Here is a 19,296-nt window from a genome sequence, read left to right on the forward strand (position 1 = left end):
TTCTTAGAACAAAAATGTAAGTCAAAATGGAGTAATGGTTCAATTGTTCGTAACTTTATTCGAAAATGGAACACACTTCCAATTACAATTAGAAAAGAAACGTCGAAGACCAAATTTAAACAAAAAGTTACAGCGGAAATGCTTAAACGACACGAAAGAGTTCCAATAGACAGAAGGGTTGCAGGATTTAAACATATTTTTTATTAAATTATTTTACGAAAACCGAACCTTAGTTTGTTATAAATTAGAAAAAAATAATGTTTGGTTAATAAATTTCTAACATGTAACATTAACCAAGTGGTTAGTTTAATTTACATGTTTGCAGATTTAAAAAAAAATATCCGATTTGAATATTCTAAAGATGCGTGCAAAAAGGAACATAACTAAATTATAACGATTGCCTTTACTTTTAGAACTTTTGAGTAAAGCTTTGATGAAATGTGCCCGATCAATTTTGTTTTTGGTTATAATTTTCTGGAAAATCAATAGCCTGTTTCTGAATTAAATCTTTTTTAATACTTCCCTATTCTCTAATTAATGCATATAGAATTAATCATGAGAATATCAAAATGCCACTCACACACTGATTTTGACACATTGAACACCAGATTTTGTTTGTTGACCCAAAATGAAGAAACGTTTGTGAGTTTCTATCTGCCGCTATAACCATATCTTGATTAATTAATTATTTTTTGAGATCAGTTGCTGTTGGAATGTTTCATCAAATGATTTAGTTATACTCTATATCTATGAATTTTATGACCAACTAATGTGTCAGTTGATGTATCAAAAAGCAAAAACGTTGAAAAAAATGACATATTTCTAGCCCTGATGGAGTCCTGATCCGTAGCCTTAATTAAAGCTCGATATTCGATCCAGGTCCAGGTTAAAGTTGTTTGAACTGCAGCTAATTAAAACATGATGGCTCGTGTGGGTCTGTACGTATCACAGTAGACTCCAACAAAACTATGAGGGTTGCAAAAACAACCATTATTTCTCCCATATAAACCGTTTAGAGTATCCGAAAGCAACTGTTTGAAACAAACAATATTCCGTCTTTTTTTGGAAGACGAAAACCAAAACTCCTGAGCACATTCTAGAAAGATACGTGGAGTTCAATTTGAAAGAGGAAGACACGGAGAAACCATACAAGAGCTCAAATCACACACCTTACACAAAAAGAAAATCACACAAAAACAAACACCACCACCAAAAAATTTTTAAAGAAATTTATCTTTTGGCAGCTGATTCTAACTCATGGTTAGTCATGCTCAAAAGTTAAGTTTTTCAACAAGTTTTGTCGTTTTTGATGTTTCCTGATCACAAAAAAATATCATTTTTTACAAATCTGTGGATGTGTTAACTGCAAGACTCCAATTTTTATGATTTCTGACAGATTTTGAACTCCGCCTGCATTTGTGTGTGTCTACTCCGTGAAATGACTAACTCCCAGATTAACACCCTTTTACTTTTACACAAACATAACACACATATTACTCACATAAGCACTCACATACATCCACAAACGAACGCACACGAACACACAAACTCAAACACAGCACTTAAATGAAAACCCCAAAGCAGTTTTAAAGAAAACTTAATAACCGTAATAATTATGTTTTCGCTTTTTCACACTTTGAAGTTTTTTCAAAGATTTAGATTCTAATAGTTTGAAGTGAACTGAAAGAGAAAAGGAATTTTTCTCGGCTTTTGAAAACACTCTTCATTTTTTATATGAGGCCTTTCACATTCAACGAACTAGTTAGTTTTTCAATTAACAGAAAACCCCAAATTTTGGAAACTATTGCATCGAAGAGCATTTTCAGAATATAGACACTTGAAGAATAATTTTCTTCTAATTTTCAAAGTTATGAACATTTTTTTAAAGTTTTTCTACCAACCAATCAAAAAATACTCAAATTCTATTTTTTTCTGTATGGCATTATGCTAGATGAGGTTAGGTCGAATGATCTGCTCTGAAAACATAAGGAATACAAAAGATGATTTGAAAAGATTTCCATCTTTATTTTTTAAAAATGAATTTGGTTAGTTTGATATTTAGTCCATGTAATCAGTTCTTTACGTCTCCTCAATTTTGATAATGCTGAAAAAGTTAGTTTTGATCAAATAAATATAAATAATTACGAAAAAAAAACAATTTTCTGCACAGAGCTTTCCAATATCAAAGTTGATGTTTGCTCTTTTGAGAGCTCAAAATTGTGTGATATGTTGTATTTTCTGTTTGATCCGGAGGTACGCTGGTTCTTACAAAATTTTTAATCGGCAGAAAAAGAATATGAAAAAAATTTGAACAAAATTTTTAGAAAAGGAAAACAAAATGATAGGTTTTTGTGAAATAGTTGAAATTGTTAACTTTCAGAGGTGAAACAAGAAGTATTTCTTCTGTTTTAAATTTCAAAGCGATCTGTCACATTTTCTTGCCTTGGTTTCTTTCGGTCTGCCCCAGGGGCGCCAAAGACTCTTCAGTCTAACCCAGGGCAGTGAAAGTTTGTTCGTTCTATCATATGCCTAATTTTGGGCCTGTTCGTTCCGGCCCAGTGTCTGATCTTGAGAATGTTTCGTCTGGCCCAGGGTTACCAAAGTCTATTCAGTCTAGCCAAAAAGAGTCAAAATATGTTCGGTCTGTCTAATTTCCGGCGTGGTCGGTCTGGCCCAGTGTCCGATGCCTTTGGTGGGTGAGTTCGGTCTGGCCCACGGTAGTCAAAATCTATTGGGTCTGGTCCACACCTGTCTTTTTGTCGTTTTCATTCTGATTCCTATATTAGGCCGAGAACACTTCATCTCGAATAGTGCAACTATTGAATTGACTTATCAAACAACCAAAAGATAAAATAATTTTATTATATGCATCAACTAACTACGATTGCAATATCTACTCATCTAACAACTAAAACTGCTTCTTGATTACTTCATTCAAAATTCATCAACACTTATTGTAATAAAAAAAAGTTGCATCAACAAGTTATTGATCAACTAAAAATGATGCGCCCATAGTGCTAGAAGAACCGTCAACAACCGTGGATTAACTCCCCATTTGTTGAATGGGGCGACGTCTCAACAATTAATTGTACCAAAGTATAGAAATTTCATGGAACCTCACTGGCCGAGAATTTGATTACAGCAGCCAAATTAGTATTTTCATGCGCTTCATTAGCGTATTCGCCGTAGCCTTTTTTCAAGTCTACTTCGTTTGGCGATTCCATTTGTGCAATTGTCATGTCCCAGTGGCCCGTTGGACTTCATATCTATCTATCACAGCGGAAGAGGAGGGAGACAAGCTTAGTAAAAAAATGCTCAGTTTTCGGTTCAACTTAGCGCGATTACTGCTGTCAAAGTCTGAATCTGAAACTAATTGAGAATAATTCAGTGTCTGAATCAGAGAATTTCTAAATTGTTAAATGTGACGTTAACAGAGTCTGAATCAGTACTGATATATTTCTGAGAATGATTCTGATTCAGTACTGAATTACTCTGAAAGTTAGGTTCGGGTGATTAAATTTAAGTTAATGTCATATCTTAATTGATGGGAGCCTTCTGGGGAGTTTCTGCCAATCAGAAATCGACCAACTTTACCTGACCTCTGATTGGCATGCCATACAATTTCTATATATTGGTACATCTGTCATTTTTTACGAGTGCCGTTACATGGACGGCGGAGAGAAAAAAGTGGCGGAACTTGGTGGTTTAATCACTAAGAGAGTGCCAGAATGTATGCAGCTGTTGTAACTGGACACTACGATTGGTCCAAAGCAATGATACCAAAAATTTTGGGGTTAGAAAATCTCTGAATGTTTGCCACAAACAGTGTGACTAAATTCATTATTTGACTCATGATTCACAATCTCCTGCTCAACTTCATTTTCAGCCCAATATTCTGCGTCAGTTTCTGCATTCGGGTTTTGTTCACTCGTTGTTCTCTCAACTGAAGGTCCCTTCTCTTCAACTTCAGTACTGATCAGTAGCTCCGTTTCTGTCGCAAACTCATTATGCAGAAATTGTTTTTCGTTCCGTGTCTGTTTGTTTTGCGACGGAAACGATTGATTTTGTTGATCGTTATTATTACTTTCATTTAATCCAATCATCTCGCTGTTTCGTTCCTAGGAAGATACAGGTTCGTTCTCAATTTCAGCATGATAAACAGGCTGTTGTATGTTTGTGGTAACACCGTCCTCTCCATTCAGAATCAGGCCATACCGCTCATTTTGTTCAATATCTACATCGGCCTCTGCAGTCTTGTTTAGTTTCTTTTGTGCATTCTTCTCAATGAGTTTCTGCTGATAATGTCTCAGAATTTGACTTCTAAGAAGTCGTTCACGCTCCTTCTTTTCATTGGCCCAGTCATCTAGTAATTGATGAATTTCACTGTTTTCTTCCAATTCGTCCACTTGATCTGTAACTTCATCAAAACGCAGATTCGATTGTTGTTCTCCATTCTGCTGTTGTTGTTGTGGCTGTTGTTGTTGTTGATGATTTTGACGGTCCTGGTCGGGATTGGGTTTGTTTTTATTCTTAGCTGCCTCTTTACGTTCTTGCCGTTCTTTTCGTTTCCTCTCCTTTTCCAATTTTCGCATGTCGACGTTGTGGATCTCAATCACTGTTTCTGTTCCATCAGAATCTGCCAATAAACACAACTTTAAACTCTATTTTCCTGATATTTTCAAATTGCAATATATGGGATCAATCTTACAGGAAAAATATTTTGCCAACCGAGTTCGCAGAAAGTGGAGGAAGTGATTCTTATGGCAACTTAGTTTTTGCTCAGTGATTTGAAGCCTAAATAAAAACTAATGCCCAAGGCAACATCAACGCACGATGTCAGTTTTCAAAATTAAAAAATATTTTGTTTCAAATATAATCAAAATCTTGGTTTATGTAGCAGTATAATTCAAATTACTCTGGTGATACAAATTCTAGACTTCAAGTCAATTGATTTAGAGTTTTTAATCCTAAAAAAATAACAATTTCTGGTAGCTTTATCTCATATAACAAAATAGTAACTGCACTTTGTACACGAAATGCAACAGTAAAGTAAAGAATGGTACGCAAGAAAAAGCGATTCGATAAATAATTTAGTGGGTTCAACATGTTTCCATCCAGAAAAACTAATAATAATAATAATTCAATAGGAATATAAGAAAAAAAATTTAGCCTTAGTTCTGGTAAACAATACTTGTTACCGCGTAAATGAGCAACGCTATTTAAATAAAGCAAGAAATGAACAATTCAATCCATCCAGCGAGAAAGTTTATTACGTCATATTTCTTAGCCATGTCAATGCACACAAAATACGTTCTATTTGGCATTGAAAGCTCGGGAAAAGTTCGGTTAACATAATTTTCGTTGAGCCTACTAATATACTAAATCGATTGCGCTCTTTTTAGGCTTAATAATTTTATGTTTCGAAAACGTGTTGGTGACCAATCTCAGCCGAAAATCGGCTCAGACAGTTCCCTGCTAAAAAAGATCAAGCTAGATTTGCCTGTAAGTAAACGATGCTTTTGCCTTTATGATGCTACGAAGCAGATGCTTCAACGTTGCGATATAACTTTTCGCCTTGATGATGTTACGATCAGAAGCCTTAATGCTTCAACGTTGCGATAAAATCTTTTGCCCTGATGAGAAGTAGAACCGTTGGTCAGAGAAAACTTTCCCTTGAACGTTGCCTTCGTACAGTACGTTGCTCACAGTAGTCTTCACAAAAAAATTGCTCGATTTCTATTTGATTATTCAATTAAACAATGTGTTGATAGAGTGTTTTGACCTATAATTTTGGTGCCGCTCATCTTTCGAACAACCGTTTTTAAAGAAAACCCCAACTCGTATTAATTGTGTGCCAGTCTGCAATGTCAGATTCCGGTGCGTAAACAATCTAAAAGCAAGTCTGCTAAATTAATGGCAAATAAATTTTCTTCTACCTCTGAACGCATTAATGGCTGCTTTGTGCCCCCATCACTTTTCCTTGATTATATCTGGAGAAACTTGACTACTACCTAACCCACCCAAATCATTATTTGCTTTACTTTATAGCCATTGGATAAGTTCTTACGCTGACGTTCTCTCTCAACACATTTGCACTAGTCCTAGTTTATTCGTACAATCATCCAACAAATAACATTTTGCAGATTTGACAAGAGCAGTGCCGAATATCAGAATACTCAGACATAAAATGTGCAAGGGTGCCTTCATCTGGACTGCAATGATGTGTTCACCCATTAGTTGCGGTGCTATCATTCCTGCCCTATTTGATGCCCCAGATTGGACATTGGATGCCATGTTACCATCTTCAGTTCTACTCTGTTGCTAATTAGAAGAGAAGGGTTACTGAAACTAGCGGCACAAGCATGAAACTGTAAGACTCATCCAATAACTCATTTTGAAAAACGTTTCTCTTTTTCGTAAATTGATTAATAACCGGCAAATCTAGCTAACCCCTCTTAAATTGACTCATGCTCAATTTTTCGGGTATTTTCCCTTGGTTACCGATAACCTATCCGTTATGTTTTTTTGAGTTTGAAAAACATCAAGGTTCGGAGTTTGAGTAAAGCTAAAGAAATTCACAAATCCAGATTGTAAAGAAAAGCAATTAATACTGTCCTGACAAGTCTCAGCGAAATAGAAAAATTTTTAGAGAAGGGAGCTGAGAAACTTTTTTTTATATTAAGATTCAAAATAACAGCAGTTAAAAACAATTTAGAAGATATGTTCTAAAAGCCTACAATTGATAACTGTACATTTGTATTGACAAACAGGCCATTTAATGGTGGCTTGTTAATTCCAAATATTCCAAAACTCACATCAGTTATGTTGTAAAAACATTATATGGTTTTCATATTAGCTGCAAGTTCACTGCATCGCGCCATAAAAACTTTGCCTCAAGCGTTACAAGACCATTATACAAAAAGAACTTACGCATTACCGGATCTGAGTTTCAATCCTAACGCGGTGAAAGTACAAAAAACTGCTCAGTTCCAATTGAGTCATTTCTTCCGTGTTAAAAAGAGGCTAGTTATATTGCATGATGTTGTGAACAATTCATTGTCTCGTCATCGCAGTAACAACAATAAGCCTTTAACACCTTCGCAGCTTATTGAGGTGCTTGTAAAGTATCAGGAGCGCATAGAAGCTATTGTGTATTGCCCCCGAGAGGGAACTCCTGAATTCTACGATCAGCTCAAGCGTAGTACTCTAGTTACCATCCACATAGTGAAAGGCATTGTGTCTAAACCTAAACAGAAAGATCCTAGTTTACTTAGAGAGTATAGAGCATTACACCAAAGGCCTGCGCTTGAGCTGAAGACGCTCACTATTGTGTTAGCTCATAAGAACAATCTCCGGCCCTTGATAACGCGCTCCCGACCGAAAAAGCTCTCTAAGCGATGTTGTAAAACGCTTCGCACCCGTCATGCCTTCGAGGAGGCGGAAATCACTCAAGCCTTTGATAACCTGAATATCACTTAGTCTTGCGTTGTTGTGGGAGTCTACCCGCTGACTGGCGGTGTGACTTAGTTTACTCACGAGTTACGGGTTAGTTTGTGGTTGGTTCTCTCCTATAACGCTTTACTAAACGTTTCGTTCTCCCAATGTTTTGAGTTACTCACTACCGTCCGTTTTCCGCAGGTTATCTGGTTTCATTTTCGAATTCCGTCTTTTTGTTTCCGTGTCGCCGTGTTTCTTTCTATCCCCCGTTTATCTGTTGTATGATGTAGTATGTTGAGTTTTTGCTGTAGTAATTTTTTTTTGCTAGTATGCTGGTTGGTTGTTTAGTCTCGTTGCTTGCTAGGGTGTGACTTAAGTTCATTCTAGAGTTACGGCTGGTTTGTTTCGTGACTTTCACCACACTTGTTTGCTAGCAATTTGTTGAAGCTTTATTAATTTTGGTAGTATGTACTTTTGTTGTCTGGGTATGGTGGTTTGCTAGGGTGTGACTTAAATTTGTTCTGGAGTTAAGGCTAGTAAATTTCCCGGCCTTTGCGATATTTGGTTATACTACTTTGTTGCCGTAAATTGTTTGATGTTTTGATGTTTTGATGCTGTAGATAAATCGCCATAATGTTTTGCGCTAGTTTACTTGGCAGTAGCTTCTTTCCTTCTTTCTAGGGTGTGACTTAAGTTCATTCTGGAATTATGGCTAGTTTGTTTGGTGGAGTTAGTTGCTGTTGTATGCGAGCATTGATCTTCCCGCCTCCTTGCTTGTGGCTTACTGTCTCCCTCCCGTGCTATCCTGGCTTTCCGTCCCGTCGCGCGCTACCCGCTCGACGCTTTCTTCTAGTCCGTACCGTTTTATCGTTTCGTAGCGCGCCGTCTGCCCGACGCTCCCGCACCGTCCGTGCCATTTTCCCGCTTTGTCGCGCACCGTTCGCCCGACGCTCCCGTTTGTCCGCCCGGTTTCCCGTTGCGTCGTGCTCTACTCGTTCGGCGTCCCTTCCCATCCATCCCGTCTCCCGTTCTGTCCCGTGTTGCGCTTTCTGCGCTCACCGTTCTTTCTTTCGCCGGGTACTATTGTACTCGACAAACATCTTTGCTCCTTGGCAGTCTGCTAGGCAAACCGTCACACTAGTGTTCAGTATAACCCATTTGTGTTGTGTTGTTGCATGTGTGTGTACTTTATAATAGTGCCAAACTAAACTTTTGGTTCCTGTTTTGATAAGATCATGACAACATTGCAGGACAAACTCAACAAACTTTATAGTGCGAGGGCAAAATTAGAGGCTGAAATTAATAACATCTATGGTGAAATTAACAATGCTGTGGATAAGCAAGACGGGAAAGTTATGTTCGAACGTCTCATTGTGAGGTGCAAAGATGCTTTTACTAGAGAAGTTGATAAGAATGAAGAGCTCTTTGATCTGGCACAAAAGACTGAAGATCCAGATGCTGCCTGTAAGAACCTTGAAAAATGGTTAGAGACTGTAGCAAAGAAAATTGATGAGTTCATTGCTGCTGCTCGGGGGTATATCAATTCGGTCCATGACAAAGAGACAGCAGAGCTGTATACCTCTCACCATTCAAGATCAGGTTCACATATGAATTCCTCAAAAAGATCAAGTCAGCGTCAACGAGACTTAAAACTATCAAAACTCAAAAGAGATGAACTTGAGAAACAACATGAGACGAAGTTTCGCATTGCTAGACAGCGTCTTGAAATTGAAAAACAAATAAAAATGCGGGATTTGGAAATTGAGGAGCTTGAAGACGATCATCGCAAGGAAGTAGCTGCTGCAGACCTTGAGGAAATTGAGTTGATGACAAAATCATCAGCAGACGGGTCTGGTACAGGCAAAATGAGTGGGCTCCTTGCGGAAAGAAGTTCAGTCAAGAGCAAGAAACTTGTTCAAGATTGGCTTAATTCGTCACCGGCCGCGAATATGGCAGATGTTGCAAACGAACCGAGTTTGCACTTTTCAGGTTCCATCGCCCAATCCAACCAGGCAATTGTCCAACGACCTTCTACAACTCAACTTCCAAACTCACACATCAATCTCAATACACATGGTCAAGTTGAGGCCAACATCAACCTCCCTGTCCATGAGCCGCAAGAACCAAGTAGTAGAACCAATGTAACCAATGATGCACTTGTTGCAAACAACATCATGCAAGAGCAGCGACCGCCTCAATATACGCCTCCATCACCACCAATAAACTTTGGTATGCCAACTCAACTAAACGCCCCAAACACAGCCCGACAACTGTCTCAAGCAACAATGCACATCAATGGTTTACAGTTAGATCATCAATTCCCGCGCAGGTCGAGCATGCCGGTACAGTTGAATTTAGTCAGCCCTCCGCGTTTACCATCTTTAAATATATTCGTTAATGCTCCGCTACAACATAATCCACAACAAGCACACATAAATGTACCAGCCCCTCCATCCCCCGTTCTAAACCCCGCACCTCCGCATTTCCCGTTAATCCCACCAGCAATCCGCTTTCCTCCTTCGCAACCACAGGCACTCCCACTACACGCCACTAACCCCGTGGCGAATAATATCAATCTGTTATCCCATTCTCCGCCTGCACCATCCATTTCCTCCGCAAACGTTTTTTTGCCCCAATTAATTCATTCACCGCCCCCAAAAAAGAGTTTCCAGCCCCAAAATTTTGTCTCTATAACCCACGCATCTCCTGCTCCTCCCGATCCAAATGTCTGGCGTTTTCCGGCAGCAGTCCCATCTATTGCAGTACCACTTGCACGTACATCTGCAAACTTATAAGCCGTACAACCGGCCCCGTTAATCAACCCTCATATCGCAACATCGCTCCGCTCCTCTCATGAAAAAGCAGCAGCAGGCGCTCAAAATTACGTAACATCAGACTTCATCAAGCGAATCCATTTAGTTCTTTCACAGGTACCACCCCCACTTTTGTCACTCCAATCTTTCCACCAACGTATGGAGCTACCGTTCCGAACCCGTTGTGTTGGGGTGGCCCGCCGCATCCTACACCTTCGGCTATTTCTTTGGACTCTGCGGATTTGATAGAGCAGTTGGCGGACGCAATTACTTGTAAGAAGAACGATCCATTGCCCGAGTGGAAATTGTCACAGTACAATGGTGATCCCCTGCAATGACATGAACGGCTCGGACAATTTAAAAGCGCCATAGACTCACAGTCCTTGTCTGATGACGTCAAATTAACATACTTAAAAACTCTTGTAACTGGAAAAGCTAAAACCGCCATTGCTGAGTTTGCATACTGTGGTGTAAGGTATAAGGACGCACTTAAGACACTCAAACGTAAATTTGGCCAACCACAGGCAGTAGTCAGTGCACACTTAGACAAACTCAGCTCTTTTCCTCCATTAAAGATGTACAACAAAGATAACATCATAAACTATTCTGCAACAATTTCAAGTCTTGTTGGGATCTTTAAATCACTTTTATATGACTCGGACCTTAAGAGCGCCTCACTTCTTAACACGGCTGTGCAAAATTTGCCGCCCAATCTAAAAGAGTCTTGGTCACTCTTCACAGTGAAGAAACATTGGGTTAAGCCAACACTCCTCGACTTCAACGTTTGGTTGAAGGAGAAGGCCGAGGCACACAATTTAATGAAACAATCTTCATCAAAGGCAACAACTGAGGATAACACCAACTCTGTAGTAAAGAGCAAAGTTGCCACAAGAACTTTTGCTGCTAATACGCAATGTATGGGCACACAGAGACCAGCCTCAACATCGGCAACATCTCCAACCCCTCGCTGCATTGTGTGTAAAGATAGCCACCGCATCTGGGAGTGTAGGGTAATTAAAGAAAAGTCTCCCACTCAGCGAGCAAAGGTAGTGGCGGAAGCAAAACTCTGTTTCTCATGTTTTGAGAGAAAAGAATATGTTCAGGCAATGCCGAAATCCCAGGAAATGCAGGAAGGACTGTTGCAACAGCTCCCATAATACACTTCTTCATGGAGCTGATTGGGTTAATCCATCAAATCCCCTTCAAACAACAATAGTAATTCTAATGCTGGCGCAAATCAAGATAAACTGTCTAGTGTCCAATCATCGAGTAAGACCACTACTTTGTCATCTGTGAGTAACGTTGAAGGCCTCCTTCAGGTGACTGAATTACACTGAAGAGCTCTTCTGGTAAAGATACCACGGCTAGAGTTTTGTCCGATGCCGCTTGCAGTAACTCTTGGGTGTCCAATGATCTTGCAAATAGACTTGGTTTGCACGGTACAGCATTCAAACTAACAGTCAGGGGTATAAATACCGAGGAGGTTGTAGACACTAAGTTAGTTGAAATAATTGTAACACCACGCGACAACCAAGCATTTGAATCCATTAAAGTTATTCCTTACGTAAAGGAAGATTTGAATGTAGACGCCGATGTCATCAACATTAAAGCACTTCAGGAAACTTACCCGCACCTAGCAGTTCTAGACCCAGTAAGATATTGCTATGGAAGCATTGAGATGATACTTCGACAAGATGTGTATCATGCCATTCGCCCGTTAGAGTACTTCGCTGCCGACAAGAAGTGCTTGCCCTTCGCTGTTCGCTTACCCATAGGTTGGGTTCTAAGCGGCCCTCTACCGTCGTCTTCAGGTTTGGTCTCGACTTCTTTTAAAGCAAATATGGAGCAGGATTTTGAACTCGCTAGTCAGGTAAAATTTTGGTACGACATGGAGTCGTACGGCGCACTTAAGCAAGTAGACCCATGATCCACCTCGGATGCGCTTGCGCATGATATTCTTGAAAACACCACCGTGTATAATGGAAAAAGGTACGATGTAGGAATGCTATGGGGTTAAGACAGCATCGAACTGCCCAACAATTATTTCTCAGCGCTGGTTCAATTAAAAGCTTTGGAAAAGCGGCTAACGAAAGATCAGATTTTGAGGGAAAAGTACTCGAATATCATCAAAGAGGACTTAGACAAGGTATACGTAGTAAGGGTCAAAGATGCTCATAAGGTGGAAAGTTGCTCGGACCGAGAGTGGTACCTACCACACCATCCGGTTGTTAACCCGAACAAGCCGGGCAAGGTCCGTAGGGTACTATACGGAGCGGCTAAATTCCACGGCGCATCTCTTAACAAGTCATTACTCACCGGACCTGACTTACTGCAAAACCTAATCTATGTACTCCTACGGTTCAGACAACATCCATTTGCCGTATCCGCCGACATTGAGGGAATGTTCCTCCAAGTTGGAGTGTTACCATGTGATCAACCATCATTGCGCTTTTTGTGGCGGGAGGACCCAACATCAAATGTTGTGGTACACCAGTATACAGGCCACACCTTTGGGGCAAAAGATTCGCCCACCTGCGCCAACTACGCACATCAACGCACGGCAAGTGATAATACTAAGCAGTACCCAGAAGCTACGAAAGCCGTCCTTGAGAACTTCTACATGGACGATTACTTAGACTCAGTGGAATCCCCAAGATGGCCCTCATTAGGTCGAAGGAATTGGTACATCTTCTCCATCTAGGTGGGTTCAAGCTTACTAAGTTTGTAAGCAATGTACCAGATCTGGCTGACCGAATTGATGGGTCTGCCCAATCCACTGAACCGAAGGTCATCGTTTCATCCAGGGAGGAATCAATGCACGTGCTTGGGCTTAAGTGGGATCACAAAACCGATACTCTGTCGCACCGTTTACAGTTGGTGCTCGTTTAATCTTGAAAGACATTTGGCGTGTCAACGGACAAAGTTGGGATGACGAGTTACCTAAAGACACAGTTGACAGTTTCCTTGCCTGGTGCGTTGAACTGCCGCGGTTAGCTGAGATCACGGTACCGAGAAGTTACTTTTCAGGACCATTCCATCATCTTGAACTCCACATAATTGGTGATAGCTTGCAAGACGTATTCAGTGCAGTAGGTTTTCTTAGGGCTCAAGTAACTTGCACTTCCAGGGAGATGACGACAGAGCTGGCGTTTGTCTTGGGCAAGGCCCGTGTTACACCTATGAAAGTAATGACAGTTCCTAAGGAATTACCAGCCGTTCTCCTCGCTGCTCGTTTAAAAAGGGAAATCTGTCGAGCATTAACGATTACTGTGGATAAAGTCTTTGTGGTCAGATAGTACCATCGTCCTGCAGTGGATAGACTCTACAAGCAAACACCCCATCTTCATATCAAACCGTGTTGGTGAAATCCTGGAAAACACCAACGTTGACCAATGGAACCACGTCGCCACTTGTGATAATCCGGCATATGCTGGCACGCGTAGTATGTCCGCTGAAGTTTTACGATCAAGTAGCTGGGTGAGGGATCCTGACTTCTTGAGAACTATGCAATTCCCTTTCGTACCAAATACTGACGTCTTTGATAACATCAAGCTCGGCGCTGTAACCAAGGAACAAGATGATGACTCGATCTCATCTTTAGCGGCATCCGTAACCAAGCCCTCTAAGGAACAAAGCACTAATCTAATCACGTTTGACAAGTTCAGTTCTTATCAAAAACTACTTAATGTCACCGCATATGTGCTCCGTCTCTTACCAACTCATGAAAGTTACCGTACCATAGACGGCAGCATAGCCGACCCTGTTGAGCTTGACGAAGCCGAGCGTCATCTCCAGTATTTGGTTCAGGGAGAGTCCGTTAATACTGAAAGAAAGGATCTTCTTGACAACATACCCGTTAAGAACAGCAGCCGCATTGCACAGTTTACTCCGTTTATAGGGCCTCATGGTCTCATCGGTTCTTCTGGTCGACTCCGACGGCTAGTGGAAATTGACTTTGACACTAAGCATCCTATCGTGCTGGATGCGCGTCATACTTTTGTTAAACTGTTTCTGCGGAATACTCATTACAAGAAACATTATCAGGGCATCGATTACTTAAGGTCAAAGGTAAAGGAACGTTATGCCATCCTAAAACTACGTTCCATACTGCGCTCCATCAAATCAAACTGCGTCTTCTGTAGAAAGTTCCGTGCAGCAACCATTCAACCTATCATGGCAGAACTCCCAAAGGAGAGACTCGCATACCAGTCTCCTCCCTTTAGCAACACCGGGGTTGATTACTTCGGCCCATTCTACGTCACAGTTCGTCGGACTACCGAGAAGAGGTGGGGATTTCTCTTCACTTGTCTCACTAATCGTGCTGTCCATGTTGAAGTTGTCCCGTCCATGGACGCTAGTTCCTGTGTAATGGGAGTGGAGCGGTTCGCCTCCCGTCGGGGTACTCCTGCTATGATTTGGTCGGACAATGGTACGAACTTCATTGGAGCGGAGAAAGAGCTCCGTGAAAGTATGGAAAAATGGAATACGCTTACAATTGCTACCGAACTTGCACATAAGGGAATTAAGTGGAGGTTCAATCCACCCAATGCGCCACATCAAGGTGGCATCTGGGAGAGGTTAGTTCGTAGTTTTAAAAGAGTACTGTACACCATTCTCGGTACACGCCGCCTCACAGATGAAGTGTTGAACACTACTTTTTGTGTTGTTGAACACGCACTAAACGCACGTCCGTTAACGCCCGTAAGCGCCGACCCGTCCGACCTAGGCGCAATAACACCTAACAATCCGGACGACGTGCTCCACCGTCGTACGCACGTCGTCCGGATTGCTCGTCTGCCCACTCGTTAACCTTGTACCGATCCTCCCAACATTTTATTCCGGGCCGGAGGATGTTACCGCGTAAATGAGCAACGCTATCTAAATAAAGCGAGAGATGAACAATTCAATCCATCCAGCGAGAAAGTTTATTGCGTCTTTTTTTAGCCATGTAAATGCACACAAAATACGTTCTATTTGGCATAGAAAGCTCGGAAAAAGTTAAAATTCGTTTAACATAATTTTCGTTGAGCCTACTAATATACTAAGTCGATTGCGCTCTTTTTAGGCTTAATTTTTTTATGTTTCGAAAACGTGTTGGTGACCAATCTCAGCCGAAAATTGGCTCAGACAATTACATGCTAAAAAAGATCTAGCTAGATTTGCCTGTAAGTAAACGATGCTTTTGCCTTGATGATGCTCCAAAGCAGATGCTTCAACGTTGCGATATAACTTTTCGCCTTGATTATGTTACGATCAGAAGCCTTAATGCTTCAACGTTGCGATAAAATCTTTTGCCCTGATGTGAAGTAGAACCGTTGGTCAGAGAAAACTTTCCGTTGAACGTTGCCTTCGTACAGTACGTTGCTTACAGTAGCCTTTACGTAAAAGTTGCTCGATTTCTACTTGATTATTCAATTAAACAATGTGTCGATAGAGTGTTTTCACCTATAATACTATACTTGGCAGCACCAATGAATCGAAATGAGGCGATAAAACTAAAACACGTAAACTTTTAGTTTTTAGACTTTTGCTGTCGCAACTTACGAGTCGGCTCTCTGTATCTTGATTTGCTCTTGAAGTTATCTAACACAGTGTTTCAGGACTGACTTCACATTATTTACAGGAAAAAATCAAAAGCGATTGAGTACTATGTTTGATCGCGCTTTTTGCTGGTCACGAACAAGCCTTAGCTGCCACTCAGATTTGAAGTAAACTGAAAATAACATCAATTAATCAAAGCAATTACTTTAGGTGAAATAAAAACAAACTATAAGAGAATTTTTTCTGTTTTCAGCTCTTTTGAATGGAATCAATTTTAAAATTTTATCCATTTGACTGTTTTTGTATTGAAGGTCAGCATTTTTGCAGTTTTTGCTGGAATTCATAGCTAGCCCTCATATTTTCAATGTCTAATATCTTCAGTACAAATCAATATTTTCAAGTTTGCGGAAAACTACTGTTCTTCACTCCATTTCACTTCGAACTTAACAATTCCCAAATTCAAAAATGTCAAGTAATTTTTTAGCCTCTCCAGTAATTTATGTAACCACTAATAAAAGCTAAAAAATTATCATAACAAATTAAAATAACAAATAATCAGGTAAAAATTATAACTTTTTTCGTAGCAAATCAGAAAGCTTGAAAGCCTAGGTTCCTGACCACCACTGATCAGATCATCCCTGACCTTATTCACCTCTGATAAGATGTCCCAAGTCTTAGTAACCTCTGATTAGACTATCCATGGCCTAGTGAGCTATGATTAGACCGTCACAGATTAAAGGACTTTCTGGGAGACTTTCATGGTAACTTCAGTCACCTGATCAGTCTCAAAACAGCATTGTCCCGACTTTCAAGCAACCATGGCCCATACTAATTACATTTGGTTGTCAAATTTTGGGTATGCGCTACAGACATCCGCCGATCCTCCCAAACACGTTTAAGCATGCTCCCTGTCTGAAAAATGTGCATTCAGAACAATCTGATTAGAGACTGCTCAAGTTAGGGCCGCAGACGAAAGCCACCTCTGATCAGACTATTTGCGTCTCGCACCGTATATTGCGATCCAAAAGAAAGAGTTGGAAAATGTTACAATCGCACAAATGTGCGGACAATGGTCGCACAAAATTCTGAGCTAGGATCGCGCCGTAGTTTGGTCAGAGCCCAAAGTCTGGACATAGTCATAGTCTAGATAATGGTCGAACAAAGGTCTGATCAGAGATCGATCAAAGTTTGGGCTTAACATGGACAATAGTCGCACGAACGTCTAGGCAGGAGTCGTACCAAAGTCTAATCAGACACAAAAGTCTGAATATAGAGTGGACAAAGATAGCACTGGGTCGCGCAAAACTTTATTCAGAAGCCTCTTCGGTCTGGCATGTTCTGATCAGAGACCACAGTCTAGACAGAGTCTAATCAGAGGTGGCTTGGGTCTGGGACCTCACCTTGGGTGGCGTCAAATGTTGACCAGATTTTTTAGAATTGCTCTGATAAGTTTTTGTATTAAAATTGAGATCTCATGCGAAACGTTCAGCCATGTCAAATGAAGTTTAAATTTCTATATGCTGTTTTAAAAAGAAACTTCACAAAAATTTGAATTTTTATGTGACATTAATACAAGCAGCTGAATTTCGTGCGTCCGAAAGGCAATATAGAACTTGTTATTCTTGTTATTTAGTGCCAAATTTTTACATTGTGCACTTGATGATGTTATGGTCTGAGGCCACTTTTTAGTCCAGCGCCTCAACCTATGGGCTGATGCGATGTGTTAAAAGTGGATAAACTTTCGGCCTATTCAACTTAACTGATGCAAGGATCACATAAATTTACTACAATCAATATTTGTTCACATATTTGACTACTAACTCTACTTGACTGGGAAAGAACATAACAGTTATCTAGACTGTGTTCCAAGCGGAAGTCTCTGCTGAATCGTATTTCGATTCTGCTTTTTTTTAACTGGCCATAATTATTTTAATCATCATTAAGACCTTTCTCATCAGTCCAGACGAAAAACCAGAAAAAAAAAGGGTTTTCTGAAAATGCTCAGACAGTGTTAAAATCACTTCACAATGTTCGGGAATCTCGAGACAACGTAATGGAATTCTTTGAGAACATACTGGACTAATTAGGCCCACAATTACTATACATCAGTAATCTTTCTGTTACTTTCGTTTGAAAGAACTGTGAACAAATTTTATAAAATTGTCTTACTAGTTATCTTGATGACTTTCTTGGTACTGGCGGCTTCCCTGTCAGCCTTACGTTGTCTGATCAGCCTTGCTATATCTGTGATGGCTCTCACTCCCGTTATAGACAACCGAATCGCGTCAATCACCAATTGCACCGGCATAACTACTGTCCCTTCAGTCCCTTCACTTTTTTTAGAGAAAATTTCAGCTGTTTAAAATCTGACCGTCTGCTTTGAAAATATCTTTTTATGCGACTTCGTCAGGTTAACAAAAATCACTTTGCAACTCTCTGTTGAGACAGTTAAAGATCTCTAATTTGAGAATATTGTTACTGTAAGCTTAGATCGTTTAACAAAATCAAAGTTTGTGTTTGTTCAGCTTATAATAGAGAAGTTATGAACGAGTAATAACTGAGTTACATTTGCGTTGAAGGAAAAGACAGTTATAAACCATATAGGGACCATAAAGACAGCTACTATAGGGATTTTAAAACGTTTATTTGCAAACCAAATTTGATTGCTCTTGTTTAGCAAAATACGTGAGTTAATGACGGCATATTGATCTACGCCAACCTAACCCGGGTTACCATAAATAAAACTTACTAATCATAAAACGCCATATATGGTTTTTATGGAAACTTGCTAATCATACAATGGTCATAGAAAAATTTGAGTTCGCTTGAAAATAAGTCGAAAGAACAAATCACTGTCTGAAAATACCATTTCTCTAATTATAATGTCGAAATACGGAACCTGATTTTTATGGTAACTTATTTACCATAAAAAGCCATAACAGTTTTACAGCCCATTTTATGGTATCAAAGTTTCCATAAATAAACGATATGGCCAGAAATGCACAATTTTGCGTCGATTAGGGTGCCTATATACAAAGATCCATTTTCGGACGCAAAAAGACAAGTGATGCAAAAAATTTTTTTATGGTAACTTGCTTACCATAAAACGCCATAAAAGAAAATTTTTATGGTCCGTTGTATGTTACCAAAATTTACTTAATTTACCGACTTGATCAGAAACAATCTATAAATAGAAGAAATTAGTCTACCTGATCGCAATTTTCAGTTGTTCTTGTGAATCAGTCGAGTTCTTTTTATAGTTGCACAAGCTGTGAAGCAAAATTGATGATGTTTTTAATGTACTGGTTTTTTATTGTTGCTAGTTGTGCTATTTGTCCATTTTGCAATTTTGAAGGCACTGAAGCCATCTGTGTCATTGTTATACAATTTTTCTTCAAAATTATGATTTTCATGAGAAATTGTTTTCAAGTTGATGTTTTTTTTTCAACAAAACATACAAAATATCCTGGCCTGTATGGTGAGGTGGGAGTTTGCTCCCACCTCG

General features: G+C 39.9%; 1 protein-coding gene across 1 annotated transcript; it reads right to left on the bottom strand.

The window, feature by feature from the left end:
* Nucleotides 1–3,423: 3,423 nt before the first annotated feature.
* Nucleotides 3,424–18,415, bottom strand: LOC142345460 (uncharacterized). Its single transcript, XM_075397519.1, has 2 exons — nucleotides 17,961–18,415; nucleotides 3,424–4,636 (listed from the first exon to the last, which is right to left on the bottom strand). Exons 1-2 carry the CDS (start codon nucleotides 18,097–18,099, stop codon nucleotides 4,119–4,121), a joined length of 657 nt encoding a protein of 218 aa, XP_075253634.1. The 5' UTR covers nucleotides 18,100–18,415; the 3' UTR covers nucleotides 3,424–4,118.
* Nucleotides 18,416–19,296: the final 881 nt, after the last annotated feature.

This window comes from Convolutriloba macropyga, chromosome 9, assembly GCF_964194025.1.
Source record: "Convolutriloba macropyga chromosome 9, txConMacr16.3, whole genome shotgun sequence".
In the NCBI taxonomy this organism is placed as follows: domain Eukaryota; kingdom Metazoa; phylum Xenacoelomorpha; order Acoela; family Convolutidae; genus Convolutriloba; species Convolutriloba macropyga.